The 17,643-nt window shown below is 36.3% G+C and overlaps 3 protein-coding genes and 1 pseudogene across 6 annotated transcripts; 3 read left to right on the plus strand and 1 right to left on the minus strand.

Annotated features, from left to right (window-relative positions):
- The first annotated feature begins 4,620 nt into the window (after positions 1–4,620).
- On the plus strand, positions 4,621–6,884 carry LOC113703444 (uncharacterized). Its single transcript, XM_027224812.2, has 2 exons — positions 4,621–5,746; positions 6,659–6,884. The coding sequence occupies exons 1-2, from the start codon at positions 5,083–5,085 to the stop codon at positions 6,865–6,867; spliced, it is 873 nt and encodes a 290-aa protein (XP_027080613.1). The 5' UTR covers positions 4,621–5,082; the 3' UTR covers positions 6,868–6,884.
- A 3,920-nt stretch (positions 6,885–10,804) lies between these two features.
- LOC113703395 (hydroquinone glucosyltransferase-like) lies at positions 10,805–12,405 on the plus strand. The gene has a single exon (XM_027224743.2). The coding sequence runs from the start codon at positions 10,812–10,814 to the stop codon at positions 12,240–12,242; it is 1,431 nt and encodes a 476-aa protein (XP_027080544.1). The 5' UTR covers positions 10,805–10,811; the 3' UTR covers positions 12,243–12,405.
- Positions 12,406–13,310: 905 nt separating this feature from the next.
- LOC140012957 (uncharacterized) lies at positions 13,311–15,726 on the plus strand. 4 transcript variants are annotated; one of them, XM_072061673.1, is made up of 5 exons: positions 13,435–13,624; positions 13,695–13,728; positions 13,863–13,900; positions 14,125–14,307; positions 15,390–15,566. In XM_072061673.1, exons 1-5 carry the CDS (start codon positions 13,573–13,575, stop codon positions 15,410–15,412), a joined length of 330 nt encoding a protein of 109 aa, XP_071917774.1. In that variant the 5' UTR covers positions 13,435–13,572; the 3' UTR covers positions 15,413–15,566. The 4 variants fall into 4 exon arrangements, 2 of the variants coding, with proteins under 2 accessions (XP_071917775.1, XP_071917774.1); XR_011819989.1 differs by having other exon boundaries at positions 13,485–13,624; positions 14,051–14,307; positions 15,390–15,726; XM_072061674.1 differs by lacking the exon at positions 13,695–13,728 and having other exon boundaries at positions 13,311–13,624; positions 15,390–15,726.
- Positions 15,727–15,839: 113 nt separating this feature from the next.
- On the minus strand, positions 15,840–16,801 carry LOC113704000 (protein ARV 2-like; annotated as a pseudogene).
- Positions 16,802–17,643: the final 842 nt, after the last annotated feature.

The raw sequence follows: 17,643 nt of genomic DNA on the forward strand, positions 1-17,643 counted from the left end.
TCAGTCCCTCCTCTCTTGTTGTCTTGTCTGCGTGATTGATAAACCGCCTTTAGTGCGTTTTATGGTCCTCGAATTGAGTTGACAAGGCTACAACGAGAGGAGGACAATCATTTAGCACCGAGACAACTGTTTTCGTTTTGGCTTTAGTGCCAGCAACTGCTTACGATAATTTGTTCTGTATTTGTCCCCAGCCAATGCAGCCCACCTCTTCCCAGTCACCAATATACACACACAGATTAAAACCCAAAAAGATCCCCAATGCAAAGCCCCAATGCAAAGTATTGCAACAATCCCCATGCCGTTTTCTTGGGGTTTTAATGAACTTTACTATGTATGGAATTGGACTATTGGAGGATTGACGTCAATCTATGTAGCAAGCGTAAGGTTAACCTTTAGCATTGTATTGAGAACTCTATCCGTCGCTATTGGAAAAAAAAAAATCATTATTCGTCGTAGAAAATGATTATAAGTCCTTAAATATCCTTTTTTTGTATGAATTTTCATGCAAAAGTTGAAAACTGTATATATCTCCAGTATATTAATAATGGTATTGAAGCATATATTGGTCGTGTTGTTGCATAGTCTAGTTTGATTGTTTGATAAGCACTCCTTACTTATACAACCTTTATTGAACGTGTACTATGGAAAAAAAGGATAATTTTAAAATCAGTGTGGTGGAAACACACATTAATAAAATTTTCCTTTATCTAAAATTATGAAACACTTTTAGATTCTCAGAATAGGAAATATATAATACTACATGGAATGTTTCCCTGGCTTCTAAATGATCATATGAGATTTTTAGGTGAACTTGTGAGTTCTATATAAGTGGACAATGGTGTAGAGAGGTAATATAACAATTTCATGACTGGATAATTTTGTAGGGGTTACAAGTGTTGATGGTACTAGCAAGCCAGGCTAGACATGGACAGGAGCCGAGTAGGTTAACTGCATTTGAAGGTGGGGAATCAGACCAAGAGAATGTCAAGGCAGAGTTCAGCAGTGAGATGTCGAGTTTGTTGGACTTTTTCTACAAAATCAATTTCTAAAGATATCTCCATATATAGCATCATCTTCAAATAATCAAATGAAGTCTCATTCTCAGTTTGGACCATTTTTTAACGCATATGAAGTCAGAAAACAAGTGCTGCGTACAAGAGCCAAAACTATATCCTTCAAGCAGGAAATATTCATGGCGTTTTTGACATCAACATATTTTCTTGTTACTCATTATGAATCACCTTCACGTGATTGTGGGAAGGGATCGACATTGACTTCAATCTCTGCGGGTAGCTTTTTCTTCAAGGAAATCTGAGTGCTTGGAGAAGATTTCTCTTCATGGACTGTTTTTGTATAGTAAATTCCACAATAAGGTACTTAAAAACTAATAGATCAATGGCTCTCTCTCTCTCTCTCTTTAATGTAACGATCCCTCGTCAAGTGTATGATTATATGCCCACTGAGGGTAAAATCTTAAAACTATGTGTCCATAATTTGAGAAATCAACTGCATATGGTATCCATAATTAAGTATATATAGAGATAAATGAAATTGGAAATATAATAATCGAGTCTTTTTTTTTGGGGGCGGGGGGTAATCAAGGATTTATCTTTTCTAATGACTAAAGGTGCGTTTGATAAAATTAAAATCTGAAATTTGAAATTTGAATCTAAATCTATTAAATTGGTGAATTATTAAGTATTAAATTTGATACATTTGAATATATATCACATTAATTTTATCTCGTTTTGATTATTAAATGCGTATGAATATGTTAAAATCTAAATTTATTAAATTTAACTATTGAATTGATTATCAAACAATGCTCGAGTCCAACTTCGAAGGTCTGGACGGTGTGTTAAAAAAATTGAGTCTCTAGACAATTGGCGGCTCTGACCAAGGAAAACATAATAACAGCGTGCGAGAAAATCCGCTCAAGGAAAGCCATTTACGAGTAGTATTTTGAGGTAAGTAATTTGGTGGCGTGGATGCGTCAGAATGCCTTCTTTATTAAGCACTTGCTCCCCACGCTTGTTATTAATTTATTATGGTATCCTGATCTTGGCACCAACCTTAACCCAAACTATTAAATGCCATTACCGACATATGAATTCTGGGTAAACCGTCCTTCCGGTTCACTCTTTCTTTCCAATTTACCCAATGATTAGCCAAACCGGGGGAATCTAGTTGTTTTCCCTTTGGCGTAGGCATGTGGTGATGTTTTGTTTATCTAAATTTATGCTAAAAAATGTTTAAAATTTTGAACGGTATTATGTCGCACAAGTTATGAGGATCAACACCCTTTTTTGTCCAATAAGAAATAGGGTAATTCGTTAGCATAACAAAAAAAAATGCAGCAGAAAACAATTTGAATAGGTACTTATTTGTAAAAAAAATTTTATTTGCATCATCAGCACATTTTTTAACCGTCCTTTTATTTCACATATATCACATCAAAAAAAGTGCTAAAGTGTATATCTTTTACATAAAATTATCCCAAATAATCTATTATCTAAACACACTTAATATTTCTCAAACCAAGAACCGAAGTTTTGTAAGCCAAGAAAGAAATTATTATGCGATTGCATGGATAATAACAAGGCATGGGAGTAATCATATATATATATATATATATATATATAATAAAGTCGTATTTTCATCTTTATCCTTTTATTTTATCTCTTTCCTACGTGACTTAACGACAGGGCAAGTAGGTGCAACGCGCTTTATGAGTTAACCCCTTAATAACCTACGCTATTCCATCCCTCTTTTTTCTCTTGCCTTTACAATTCTAGATAATCCTTTCATAATTATCTCTTCCATTCTTTCACCTTCTTTTTTCCTTAACCCTAATCGTCAAGCCTAAATTTCCTGGGGATTAGTATAAATAATTTTGAATTATGTTTTTAACTCTCTCTCATCTTCAACTCAAAAGTTCGAAATATCAATTCGAATATTAGATTATCTTTATCAGATTATCGCTATCGCAGTTACTCTACATTTTTACTCATATATGTGGTTCTCGATCTATTACTCATTACTTTATCAAGCAGTGAAAATGTTTACACTTTTTCCACCAATTTTTTTGGAAAGTTTTTTTTTTTTTTAACTTCAATGCAAGGACCGGATTTGGAATTTCGTTTTTATTCCCTTCAATGCAAGGACTGCATTTGGACTTTGTTTATGCTCGCTGTATGTGGTCTATAATTTCCTACACTTTCTTCATAACTAGGTCATTGAATTTGAATTTTCTAAGTCTTCAAAAGTTTCAGTTTGATTTTTATTTCTAGCAAGGTTTTTGTAATTAATTTGTTATTTCAATTTATGGATTCACTCTTCAATTAAAGTAGAACATATATTGCTTTTTGGTTAGTGATTTAAAAGTGGCCTTTTAAACTATTTGTTTTCACAAGATTTTTTAATTGCCTTTGACAATTTATTAATTGTCTTCAACAATGTACTAATTTTTTTTATTATTTTCTAGGTTTCTGGGGTTAAAAAAATTTTGTGCAGTTTTCAATGTTTTTTTTAGACTTTGGTAGAAAGCTTCTAAAGAACAAGAAGATGTCACTGATTACATAAATGGCAAGACATCAAGTTCATTGTCATACAACAGTTCACGTCATGCAATATACATCAGACTATTTAGATTTTTTATGTTTTTGACTTAGGAGCAAAATACATCTTATATTTTCGTTTTGCTTCTATTAGCCGTGAACAGATTTAGAAGTTTGTTGTGTTCCTATGACATGATTGATTCTGAATTCTGATCTTTTATTAATATTTCATTCGGCTTCTTTTCTTTTCACATTAACCTTTAAGCCATTTATATTAAGTACCAAAATTGATGTTTTGGTAACGGGTTGGCCATTCTTTTGTTTACAGAAGATCAGCCAAGATTGATCTTGCCTATTTTCAAGTTTTTGAATGTTATCATATCGTCGAATGTTTTTTTTTTTTGAATTATTAATCACTGAATTAGATGTTTAAATTTACATTATAAGACTATTTTTGAATAACAATGTGCACATAGTAATGTATTTAAGAAAGGTTATAATAGATTATACAATAAGTTTGTATTTTATGCAAATAGTTTTATGAACTACACTAAATAATTTATTATTTTTAAACAATTCCCATTCCACGAATGGGTACAAAACTAGTTTTTATTAAATCAATACTACTATTCTGATTGTTTGCTCAAGTGATGCAACCTGGCCACACCGCGGCATTACATAGGGAAACAAAATCAATTAATCACTCTAGCTACTTCCTAAACTAATTATAATTTAATTATCAAATAATAAATCTAATTCTAGAACTACTAAACTTCTAAATGTGCTTGGTCTATTATGGCCAACACAATTATATCTGAGTGAAACTTCCATTGGTGCATAAAAAAGAAAAGGGAGAGAATTTGACTTCAACAGTTGAGTTTCCTACCGTTTTGTCCGCATGTAAACACATCTATTTAGACTGCCACATCATTACAAAACGATGACAGTACTCCGGATGCTTTCTTATGAGAGGAATCTTCCTCAGAGAAGAGAAGCTTGCACATTTTGGATCGTATTTTATTAGTACCAAAGAACCATAACAATTAAACGTGATAATTAACTGGTAAAAGAGTTTCTTTTTCCTTCCCCCAACCTCAGTTTACCTAACTTATGTTGATTAAACTGAAAGCGTAAAAGTCTTTATGGCCAACCATCCCCTCCTAATTAATGCTGGGTTTACACTGCCCGCAAGGCCAGGTAATGAGATTTCAGAGTTAGAGAAACGGAGACGTGGCCGCTAGCGGTCTACACGAGCTACTTACCACAACAAAGGCGTGAAACTTTGCTTGTTCATATGGTATAGACTCCTTCACTCGTAGCTACCGTGTTTGAACTTTGAAATCTTAACCCTTCAGCCCGCACAACCAACCAGAAGTCAGAAACTTCCTCCCTTCCCCTCGTTATCCAGTTGAAGAGTCAAGTAGTTGTTTTATAGCGGTCAAAATAGTCTCCACATGACTCCACACCAAAATATATAGTCATCCCCGATCTCTCCAATCCTTCCAATCTCCAAACTACTCAAAAGATGATGGAAAAACCAGTCGAGCAGCTGAAGAAAGAAAGCCAAACCAAGTTTGCCAAGAATGAATCTGCAGAGACTCCTACACTCGTGTTAGTCCAGCAGAAAGAATACCAATTATCCAAGGTAAATGGCAAAAACGAATCACAGGCCACCGCGAGGCCCCTGGAAAACCAAGCTAAGATTTCTAAATCGGCAGAACAACCAGCTGATGCGGCCGCCAATCCACTTCTTTGGGACTGTGGAAGCTCCCTATACGACTCTTTCGAGCTCAAGTCGTTTGAACGCCAACTTGACTCGGCCATCCATTCAAGAACTCTGTCAATGCCCCACTTATCTGATCGTCGTGTGATTGATGGTGGTAATCACCACCAGCCGCCATCTCAGCCGCCTCAGCCCATGTCTAAGAAGTCCTCCAAAATTTCGCGTTCGTTTCACAAGTTTCTTCGATCAGTATTCAAGCCCAAGGCACAAAATGGTAACAAGAATCCTTTCTTTCCGGCTAATGAGCAGCAGGCTACGCGGGATGGATTTTACGTGGTCTATGACATTGACAAGTCCGGGGCTCTTTCAACTATTCCAGAAGTTTCGGAGTTCGATGGTCTTTCACCCGAGTACAAATCTTTGGTTGGAAGAACTGCATCTGATCGATTTGCCGTTAGTTCCATAGGTATTTCTTGTGCTTGATTAGATAAATAGAAACTGTGGCAGTGTGAATATTTCCATAATCAGTAAAATTTTAGACGTGCCTACGAAATAAACTGAAATAATATTCCCTAATGATTGTATAACCAGTTGTACAGTACTGTCATGCTCCGTAGTGATTGTATTTTATGTATTCGGGTTTCTTCCTTTTTTGTCTTTCTTCTAATTCTGACATTTGGCACATCTTTAATGCGTATAATGAATAGATTTTTCTTTCGTTTTAAAGAAAGAGATGCAATAGAGCCAAAGTCAATTTTGGCTGGCTATCACTCCTAGTGACTTCTAGATTAGGTATGTATTTTCCATGTTTGGCCAATTTCCATATTTGTTTTTTTAAGTTGTTCCATGATAAAAATGGACAGTAGAACTTTCAGAGCTCCCGCAGGTGTGCATGGATCGAACTCTAGAGCTTGAGATGTGGTTTATTAGTACCACAAAACTTCACCAAAAAGATAAGTGGCAATATTGGATTTTTCGCATAATAGGATGCATGAATAAGGTTCATAGTGATAGTAGTTGTGGTTTGGCTAGATGTTAGTTTTGACAATTACCAAACCAAAAATAGTCCTGTAAATCTATCGGATTAATGATGAGTGGTGTCACCAGCTGTTCGAACTAATGTTTATAGTTGTACATCAATTCCTTTGTTGTCTTCTCAGACGGGAGTTCAAGAAGAAAAATCTATGAACCCTAAGTACAGGTTATGCCCCGGTTTCCTTGCCCATTAGGTAATCTAATAAACTTGGCATAAGAGTGAAATGAACTTACAAAGTAACTTTAATCCGTGATCTCATGGCATTTGAGAAACTTGCCAAGATATATGCATTTAATTCTACTACCTCATCCAATCCTTCCAATCCCCCTTCCTTTTTTTCAGCCATTCTAAAGAGGTGGCTGTGGTTCCTTCCTTTGGGCTTAATAATCCTGGAGGACGACGGACGATGGCGTTTGCCACCAGCAGCTCTTGGAGAAACTTTAGAGGATAATGATGTAATTGGGGTGGCTACCCACATTTCCATTTCATTCCTTGTTAAGGGACTTGTGGTCTCTCCCTTGTACCTCCAAAAAAGAAGTAAAGGCTCATAATTGATCCCTTGTCTGTATCATGTATGTATTATCTTTACCTTCCCCAATTAATGAGGTTGTTGCAAGTTGGTAGTCCTTTTGTTTTTGAATGAGGTTGGACCGCTCAAAATCGTAATCATCAAACAGCGTTTTAATATGTACAGCGTAGTAAATAACCATACCAGTATATAGGACAGCTCTCAGAGATCTGCTCAAAAGGGACGGATAACTCTAAAACGTCGGGTTGTCGGTTGAATTAACTCTCGAACTCCCTCCTCCCACTTTGATAGTCCTGTATTCCTTTTTCATCTGTCCCAAATTGTAGTCCACCTTCCAATTGAAGAATGTAGTTGTATTTTAATTTTTCTAAAATACCCTTATTCAATGTAAGTAGTTGTTACTATAAACCTATCTCATTTAATGAGAGTTGATTCTTTTTTTACCATCAATTCAAGTTCCCATAAAGTTGTATCATATTTAATGTGAGGGTATTTTAGAAAAATAGCAATCTAAATTTGCTTTTCCAACAAAATTAATTACTTTTTCTTAAACTGTGTGAAAAAAGAAACAGGATTATCAAAGTGGGACGGAGTGAGTATATGTTAGACAGTTAAAAACTCTTTTCTCGTTAAGTACTATTGCATAAATTACCTGATGACAGCACAAAATATAAGAATGTAATCCAATTCTACGAACTAATCGAGGTCCTAATCTATGCTGAAATTTTGTTACTGTCATCTTTATGTTCGAAAAAATGCTCACTTTCTGAACTTTATCTCACCGACAAAGCATAATAAATGTATAGGTTCGATTGGCTTTTGCAAATACAATTATATGTGGTTGACGCATTTCTTACCAGATTTAGCATGTTCATTTATATTATATTTTTTTCATACATCAAAAGAATTGTGCACAACAAAATTAGACGAGTATAAGCTAAATCGTGTATTAAATATAACAAACACACAATTTCCCGTAATAATTAGTGTGACAACCATGACAATTGCACATATCGTGAAACAGATATCACAAGCGAAGGAACAGAGCTAATTTGAGTCACATGAACCAGAGAAAGAAAAGCCAGTACCAAAGCAAATCAAAACAGTGCACTACTATCGCCATTATGCTTCCCAAATTACACCAAGCGATTGAGAGTTTTGTGTAGGCCTGTCAACGGGTTGGGTCTAGACCCGGATCCGGATCCGGATCCGTGAAATTATTGCGGGTATGGGTAGGGATTTAATTCCGTTTTCCGGATCCGGATCCGGATCCGTTTTGTCAAACAAAAAACGGGTCGGATACGGAATATAGTATTCCGATCCGTATTAGACCCGGATCCGAATATAAATGAATTAATAATTTAAAAAATATATATTTATCAATATAATTTGATTAGGGTGATGTATTTGAATAAAGTCAATTTGATTTCTTTTCTTACTTGGTTTTTTCTTTGCATTAGTTAGAAATTAGTTTACAAATATATTTTTTTCTCATTTTTATTAGAAATTATAAATTTTGCTAAATATGTTCGGGTAGACCCGACTCGGATCCGGGACCCGCCGGATCCGGATCCGGAACATAGTATAAAGGACCCGTCGGGTAAACGGGTCGGATCCGGGTCCGGTATAGTAATTCGGGTCCGGGTCCGGAATAATGAATTCCGGCTCGGACCCGACCCGTTGACAGCCCTAGTTTTGTGGCTGTAGTAGAACTCCAGCCTGGTTAGGACTTAGGATGAGCTTTTAGAGTCCCTTCCGTCCTTCGAAATTTCAGGGTTCATAGGGGTTAGGGGTAACTTCCTATATTAAAAACTTTTATTATAAATGTCTTTGTAAATATTTTTAAAATTTAAAACTTTGTTAATGCATATTTTAAAAAAATTTTATCTTTCCTAACACAAGCATTCACCAACCTCTCTCCACCTTCTCTTCTCTAGCCACCACCAGGCCTGTTTCCTCTCTCTTCTCACTCTCGATTGTTCTTTTTTCCCCTTCCTTCTCTTTTTTCCTGCCCTCCCCTCCTTTCTCGTGCATCTATTCACCTTCTAGTTGTAGGGAGAGAGAGGAGAAAGAGAAAGAATAGGGAAAGGGAGGGGTGGTGGTGGAAAATGAGAAGAAGGAATAGAAGAGAGAAGAGGAGAACGGGCGGTGGTGAAGGAAGAGGAGAGGTTGCCAAGGTGTGGGTGATGGTGGCAAAAGGTTGGAACTAGTGGTAGCTGGAAGTAGGGGAAGTGGTAAAGAAAGAAAAGTGTGGTGAGTTATATTTGAGAATTTTTAAGTTATTTCTTTTCTTGGAATATTTTTGGGTTGGTGTTATTATAGATTTTGTATGTATTTAATTTTTTGATCGATCAGGCCAAATAAATGCAGTAAGGGCCTGATCTAAGTGTCTTGTGGTAGTCAAGTCACCACAAAGGCACCTATATTTATGGGATTCAAAGTTTGAATTCTTCACTTCTTTTCCAAAAAAAACACTTAAGTCCCTTGTGATGGCCAAGTTGTCTAGGACACTTGAGCACCCACAAATACACTAAAGCACCCGCTGCAGATTTTGTATTTGAAATACAATTTTTTCCAAGAATTTAGAACCCATACTTAGCCTCAATTTTTGGTTCGCTCAATTCCAAACACCCAAACGTGAACTAATACCCCCTTTGTTTTTTTTGAGGGCAACTTGAACTTAAAAGCGCACGGACATGTCCTACTGCGCAGGAGCATATTAATGCCAAAATGCCCCACCCATCAGCCATCTTCAGGACATAGTTAGGATCCTACCCCAATTAAGAGATACAGAAGACAGCCCAATGCAGCCGTTTTGTGGGCAACACATTTGAGTGAATTGTAAACCCCTAAAAATGATTCAGGCCTATGGCCTACTTATCAGAAACCCATTTAAGTGGTGTTTGTACTGTCGTCAATTTGAGTATGATTTTCAGATTCATTTTGGAATGGACAAGACAACAATGGCATACCAGAAAGAGTAGGAAGTAAAAGGATTTTCACCTCCAACCTTCATACCAACACTAACAAGTTAACAGTCGAAGTGACGGATAGACGAACAGATAAAATTCATACAGTTTTCATCAATGAAATGATTAGTTAAATCAAAGCATTATTTTTTTCAATACCAGACCAGGCTAAAATTTGAAGGAAACTAATACGAAATATATAAATATGCAAAATCATTTGCATTTAAAATGCACCTACTTTTTTTATATATAAAGGCTTTATTGTATTAAAAAATTTAGCCTTCATTTCTTTTGAAAAGAATGATTATTTGAAAAAATATTAGTTAGAATAATTCATGTAACAGTTGTTGTGATGTAATGTATGTAAAATAAAAAATAATTAAAAATATATAAAGATAGTAAAAATGTGTTTATAATTAATACAAATAAAATAATATTTAGAAAAATCTATGTATCAAACAGACTTTGCAGTAGAAATGTTCAATTGAAAATGATATACATAGACGTATTACAGAAGTTAGGACGTGGGTAGAGACATTTGAGTACGAAATTTCCGGTCTTTGCACCATCACCAAATACATATATATATATATATATATATATATATATATATATATATATATATATATATATATATATATATAAGTTGGCTTAATTGAAAAAAATAAACCATTTCTTCATAAAAAGGTTGCATATTTGAATTCTACTATGATGTGAGGGTCATGTTAATGTATGTTTGAATTTCGCTGCTAATGTAAATATTGTATTGGTAATGATTTGCAAGAAGCTCTATAAATCATCTATGATTTAGGAGGCGTTTCTTGATCTACAGTGGTGATTGAAACCGAATCAAACCACACTTTCTTCTTCTTCTTAAAAAAAAAAAAAAAAACCTGTCTCAAGGACCAATAAATAGAGAACAAGAATTGAGAATTTTGGCTATAAGTATCAGGGCCTAAGCAATAACAATCATCTTCCATCAACAGCCGATTCCACCATGGAAACCATACAATCTCACATAGCCTTGTTACCATCTCCAGGAATGGGTCATCTCATTCCTCTCACTGAATTCGCCAAACGACTTGTTCTTCACCATAACTTCTTAGTCACTCTGATACTTCCCTCAGACGGTTCACCCATGAGCGCCCAAAAATCCTATCTTCAATCACTACCCGCAACCATAACTCCCATCTACCTTCCTTCGGTTAGTTTCGACGACCTCCCTGAGGATACCAGGGTCGAAACCCGTATCGCCCTCACCATTTCTCGATCTCTTCCCGCAATTCACGATGCATTACTTCAGTTGCTAATAACCAAGCCATGCTCACGTCCTATCTCAGCTCTAGTGGTTGATCTTTTTGGTTCAAATGCTTTCCGATTGGCTAGGGATTTAAACATGTCATCCTACATGTTTTTCACATCGACTGCAATGTCCTTTTCCTTACTCGTACATTTGCCAAAGCTTGATCAAACCTATACATGTGAGTATAGGGACTTGACCGAAGCAGTGGTGTTACCCGGATGTGTGCCACTGCTCGGGAAAGACTTTCTTGATGCTATTCAGGAGAGGAAGAATGATGCTTATAAACTTCTTCTCGAATTATGCAAGGAATATGGTTCCGCTGATGGGATACTGATTAACAGTTTTGTGGAGTTGGAATTCGGTGCTCTCAAGGCTTTGAAAGAAGAGGGATGGTTTAAACCACCGATTTATCCAGTTGGACCGTTGATTCAGACAAGATCAATCAACGAGGTTGTTCCGGAATCATCAGATTGTTTGGAATGGTTAAATAACCAGCCAACAAAGTCGGTTTTATTCATTTGTTTGGGCAGCGGAGGAACTCTGTCCCAGGAGCAAATAAATGAAATGGCTTTCGGTCTGGAAATGAGTGAACAAAGATTTCTCTGGATTGTTCGAAGCCCGCATCAAACCGCTGCAAATGCTGCGTTCTTTACCAACAAAAGCGTGAATAATCCTTTGAATTTTCTTCCAAAAGGGTTTTTGGAGAGAACAAAAGAAAAGGGGTTAGTGGTTCCCTCATGGGCTCCTCAAATTCAAGTCCTGAGCCATGGTTCAACCGGAGGGTTCGTGAGTCATTGCGGTTGGAACTCGGTTTTGGAGAGCATTGTCCATGGAGTGCCTTTGATTGCATGGCCACTTTATGCGGAGCAAAAGATGAATGCTGTTCTGTTAACTGAAGATTTGAAGGCTGCCTTAAAGGTCAAGGCGGATAAAATCGGACTTGTGGGGAGAGAACAAATTGCAAAACTCGCAAAAGATCTAATTCAAGGAGATGAAGGAAAGGATGTTCGAGATAAGATGAAACAACTCAAGGATGCTGCTGCTAGAGCTTTCGAACCGGATGGCTCTTCTTCAATCTCACTTGCCCAGGTGGCTCAGAAGATGAGTGTATTGAAAACTAAGTGACTCTTAGCTATGTAGTTGCTTTCCTGTTCGAGTGCTCTACTGAATAGGTTGCCTTTAATGGATACCCTTTTATAACTAGTGTCGCAGTCTCAATTTATGCTTCACCCAAAAAGAAATGTAAAAAATTACGTGGCCTTGGAAATATTAATTGTTCTTTGGATTACATTACGCTTGCTTCCTAGTATTTTTCTCTTCAATTTATTAGGCCCGGTTGATGAATTCAAATTCCCTCGGATCCCCTCCATTGGAATGAACCACAACAATTTACAAAAGAAGACAGAAAAGAAAATACAGACAATGAACTTAATGTCGTCCAGCTCCTAAGCGGCCCCTTCCTTTCAACTTTCAGAATGGTAAAATTGAAAAGATGCATTAAAATAGAGGAAAGAAGAAATGGTAGGGCGGGCCGTTGCACAGAAAGTAACTGGGCAGGAGGTGACATTTCAACTGCTCTATTCGTCGTTACACTGAAAGAAAATATCGTACTTTTCATTTTTTTAATGTCTCGAAACATTTGTTATGTTAGAAAATTCAAAGTACTTTTTAGTATCTCTTTTAAATATAACATTTTTTTCTAATCATATGCATGTTACCATTCAAATTTAAATTTTAAATTTGTAAGGAAAAAATTAGAAAGAGAAGCACAAATATCACAATTAAACCACTATTCTTAAAAAGTTGGATTTCCGAAACATAACTAAATAATTGGTACGGAGAGGGAGTATTATTGTTCGTCTTATTATTTTTTTGGTATAATTTCAAAAACTTTCTCTAAGGTTTTTGACAATTTCATTTGCCTCCCTTTAACTTCTGAAAATCTAGCTCAAATATCTCCCCTAATAGGGAATTGGGATGAATTGCTAATATAATGTGTGGCAAAACCACTATTATATCCTAAGTATTTAGTGAGATTAACTAAACAATACCTACAAAAACCGCTATTGGACTATATTTGAAGAAAAAAAATAAAAAATTGGCCATTTGTCTTTAGCAAGTTGGTGTGAATTTCTCCTCCAAATCTAGGTGGCACACTTTTCAACATATAAGACTAACAGCCGAAGGAGGGTTACTGTTCACAAGCTTTTTCGTCGTCCTCACGTGCTCGCCATCCTCCTTCGGCTCGGCTCTTCTCATCATCTCGTCTCATCTCACAATAGCAGCCAAAATTTCGTTATCTTCCCTTTCACCTCTTTTCATCTCATCTCATTAATGCACGCACATGCTTTTCCATTTTTGCTCCTTCGTCTGCTCTGGTTATGAATGGGTGGGCTGAGAATCTTTCTTAATTGGAATAAGGCGTATCACACAATGGATTTTATCCTTTGGATTTATGGCCTCCATCCTTTACCTGAGATTTCTTCTCTTCTACCCAACAATTGGAGGTACGATTCTTTTTCTCCTTCCTATTTCAGTTTTTGGCTCTTCCTCTTTATGATTGTGATATTTTTCTAGGGTTCCTCTCCCAGCTGTTTGCGTTCTTGCGGAGGTTGATTTTTTGTCGGAATTTTCTTCTGTGCCTTTTTCCTTTTTCTTTTCTTTTGTTATATTTTCGCTTGCATGCTGAATTTTACAGATGTTGTTCTTGTCCTTTTATGTTTTACGTTATTTTGTTGTTTTCAGGATAGCCTTGTGCATTTGTCTTCCAAATCTGCGTGGAGGTACTATCTTTTCCCCCTTTTTTTTTTGGCAATCGCCTTTTCGTTTGAGCTGTCTTTTCCTTCTCCTTTGAACCGGTCTCTTTATGCCTTTCTTTCAATATGCTCTACCTATGTCTCGCCTGAGAGAACACCTTGATGATTTTTCCCCAGATCTATTGTTTCTTTTCTTTCCTTCTTTCTTGCTCCCGGAGTTCGAGCAACTACCTAATCAGCTGCTAACTCAGATCATCAGATGGCTTTGTCACTAGCTCTTAAGCGGCTGGTCTCATCGAACAGCCTTCTCAGCCGGTCTCTCAATCCCCTCCTCCGTCCGGCTGCTTCCGCTGCGTCATCAAGTGTTTTCGACGTCGTCGATCGCCGCTCCGATCGTCCTCTCGACCATCGCCGCGAATTATCCTGTTTTCCAGGTAATTTTTTTTTCTTTTTTGCGCCCCCACCAGATCTATAATCTGTCTCTTCTATGTATATAATTTGGGGGAATTTTCATCATAGCCTCTGATCTTGTCCTGCTTATCGCCAATTGATATAGCGCAGCGGAAATGAAGTATGGGTCCCTTTCTATTTTTATTTAAATTGACGATTTTTCGACTGATCTTTTATTTTTAATTTTTTTTTAAAAATTTTTTTGTCTGGGTCTTTAATGCATTTCCGCTAGATGTCTGATTTGTTTGAAGCTTGTGTTTGCTTTAGTCTTGTGGTGGGTGATTTTTTTTTTCTTTTTAGTTAACTGCTTTTCTTATTTTTTCAAACTCTATTTTTTTTTTTGACCTTTTTACCTTGGCTAATAATAATTGAAGCCTTGATTATACTCTGTTTTTCTACCATTGTTTTGGGTCAGGCAGGATGAAGTATATTGTTTCTGCCAATAATATACAATTTTCTTGCTTAGTGGTTTGGATTCTCATGCACTTGATCTCGTGCTTTTTTTTTCCTTGCTCACTTTGACTTAGGATTTTGCATTTTGCTTGCGGTAGAAAGTGATTTCTTGTATGCGAAGTAACTTTTACAGTTTGTGCTCGCCAAATTGACAGAATTTGTGGATGTACTGAACATGCTTTTAAAAGCTTTACCAAAGTGTAATTCTTCAATAAAGTTTAGAATGTTTTAGTCTTAAGGTTCACTGAGGATTGGTGCATATTGGGATTAAGAAGACGCTAACCTTTAAAATGATTTTTTGGATAATTTTGGGAGGTGAATATTATTTGTGGACTTTATGTCATATTCTTGGTTAAAATGTGTAACTGGAAAATCAATGTTTCTAAACTAACCCACTCGGGGAAGTGTAAGGCAAAGAAAGGAAAAAAAAACTGGATTAAATAGCAAATAGAAGTATTTATGCTGGTACAGATCTAAGCTTCATTTTCATTTTCCCATAGCTTTTTCCTTTATGATGTTGGAAGTTGTGAGAACATACTTCTTGTGTACAAGTAGTTGAAAGATTAGTACTCATTTCAAAGCTAATTGCTATTTGTGCATCCTTTGTTTGTAGGAAGTATTGGAGTATGCAGATAAAGACTGCATGAAACAAGGATTCCTTCACTTGTTCTTATAAGAGGAAATAGCAAAACTGGACAAATTTGTTACTAATCACTCCCTCAAAGTTGGTGATTCCCCAATCTAGAACAACTTTTGCTATTATTATCTTCACCAGGAAAGGCATAGAAAAGTTGCAACCCAGGCATTTTAGCTTCAAAATTTAGCTTGGAAAGGCATAGAAAAGTTTCGACCCTGCATTTTAGCTTCAAAATTTAGTTTTAGTCAGATTCTATATACTAAGAAACTATACCACCTCATGGTGATTATTGATATTTATATTGTTAGTGAAATCTGTAGTAGACCCTTCATGGTTTTTCCGCTTTCAGTAAGTTTTGAGTTACCATATAAATCAGGAGAATTTGGGATATGGTTTTCCCGCTTTCAATTCATCATCAAAACCACGTCTACAGGGAAGCAGATTATGAGAGGACCAAATTGTAGTGTCTTCAAATAATGCCCTCATGACCAACAACGGATGCAAGCCAGCACTGCTAGGTACGACTGTGGTCAACAATCTGAGGCATTGATGTGTTCAAATCAGATTGCAGAGCAGGGTGCTCTCGATTGGTTTCAAATGCAGTGTTCTGAGCCCTTCACTGACAAAAAATTTCACAGCATGCGCAGCGACGCAGGCCCCAAAGCATCTAATGGTAGCTGAGTTGACGATCACTTTTAAAGCAACTGTATTTGATGACAGAACAAACATATCAATTATGATGATCATGGAAGAAGGAAATTCCCATACCGTCATGGCGATAAGAAAGATCTTAAAGTAACTGGAAACAAGCATGGTAAGGGCTGTATCTTTGCCCTTCAGAACTCCAACTGAAGTATTCAGAAACTTTGCAGAACCGATGAGTACCACAGACATAAACAAGAAATTTCCCAAAACAACATCAATCAAGATCTTTACAGAACCGCAATACTGCAGGCTGCAGCAAAGCTCATTAACGAAGTGCTTTCTGAGTCATTCGCATTTAACACCCAATTTCTGTAAGAATCCAGCATTAAAAAACCCAATAGTAGTTTCCACATTAAACACTCAGAATCCAGAATGTCCCTGGTGAACATATTGTAGAACAAATGTCTATATGCCTTAGGCTTGTGCAGAATCAAATCAATTAGAATAATCATGACTTCACACACAATATATTCATCAGCCACCTTTTTGCAATTCCCACATTTCATGAGGCGGATGTTTCGGGGAGAATACTGAATGTAGAGACTCTTGATGGGAAAAGAACATTCAACACATCTAAAATCGCTCTTCTCCTCCATCCTTTTGGTCTGTGATGCTGTCTAAAGGTGTGTTGAGGGCTGGCATTGGTGGTTCAAAGTAAGAACTATTCCATTGCACTTTATACTTTTGGTTGTCCTGGAGTGTCTCCTTGTTCTTACGGGTGCAATAATTGAAAGAATTAGAGGAACATTTAACCGGGTTCATGGCATCATGCCACCCGAAAGAATCTATGGCACCCACTTATTACATACAATAATATCAAGTTTTTATTTTTCAAATTATATACCCACTATATATTCTTTATGGGCATCCATTATAAATTGTCGCCGCGCGACGCGCAGCCCATGCCTCCTAGTCTAATAGTAACTACGTACTATTAAAAAAGTGTGCTATTTCATTTAATTTTTTAAAAGTTTTTAATGTTGGCCTTTATATTTTGTTGAGTTGCTTTGCAAATTTAGATTTTAGTTAGTCTGATCATCTAAAATTTGCTAATGCATCTGCTACATATTTTTTAAATTTACCTCCAGACTTTTGATTTTTTTTGCCCAGTTTTAATCCATTTAATAGTTTCTCAAAACAATCGTTGTAACAATTGGTAAGGGCATTTTTTATGCCAATTTACGTTCTCTCTCCAACAATTATTTTCCTATTCTACCTCTTTTTGATTTGGGATTACATGTTACACAAAAGTTTCAAATAAGGGAGCTAAATGAAAATTTCAAAAGTTGAGAGGAACTGAGTGAAATTGTCAAAAACCTCGAGGGAGGATTTTGAAATTATACCTACTTTTTTTTTTGGCAAGAACATTTCAACTATTATCACTCATAAACTTTTTCGTGCTTTTTATGTTGGTGCACATATTTTGTCCTCCATTAGACTCATGAATGCTCTAAGCATTATGATGGTTTCTTTTCTAAGATACGCTGGCCTATGTGTTATACTCCGTTAGTTAAAATTTTTGCTT

Source organism: Coffea arabica, chromosome 8e (assembly GCF_036785885.1).
Source record: "Coffea arabica cultivar ET-39 chromosome 8e, Coffea Arabica ET-39 HiFi, whole genome shotgun sequence".
NCBI lineage: Eukaryota > Viridiplantae > Streptophyta > Magnoliopsida > Gentianales > Rubiaceae > Coffea > Coffea arabica.

Coding starts and splice junctions, on each gene's coding strand:
- LOC113703395 (XM_027224743.2), top strand. CDS start 10,812: ATGGAAACCATACAATCTCACATAGCCTTGTTACCATCTCCAGGAATG.
- LOC140012957 (XM_072061674.1), top strand. CDS start 13,503: ATGGGTGGGCTGAGAATCTTTCTTAATTGGAATAAGGCGTATCACACA. Junction 13,901..14,124: donor TCTTCCAAATCTGCGTGGAG/GTACTATCTTTT, acceptor CTGCTAACTCAG/ATCATCAGATGGCTTTGTCA. Junction 14,308..15,389: donor CGAATTATCCTGTTTTCCAG/GTAATTTTTTTT, acceptor CTTTGTTTGTAG/GAAGTATTGGAGTATGCAGA.
- LOC113703444 (XM_027224812.2), top strand. CDS start 5,083: ATGATGGAAAAACCAGTCGAGCAGCTGAAGAAAGAAAGCCAAACCAAG. Junction 5,747..6,658: donor ATTTGCCGTTAGTTCCATAG/GTATTTCTTGTG, acceptor CCTTTTTTTCAG/CCATTCTAAAGAGGTGGCTG.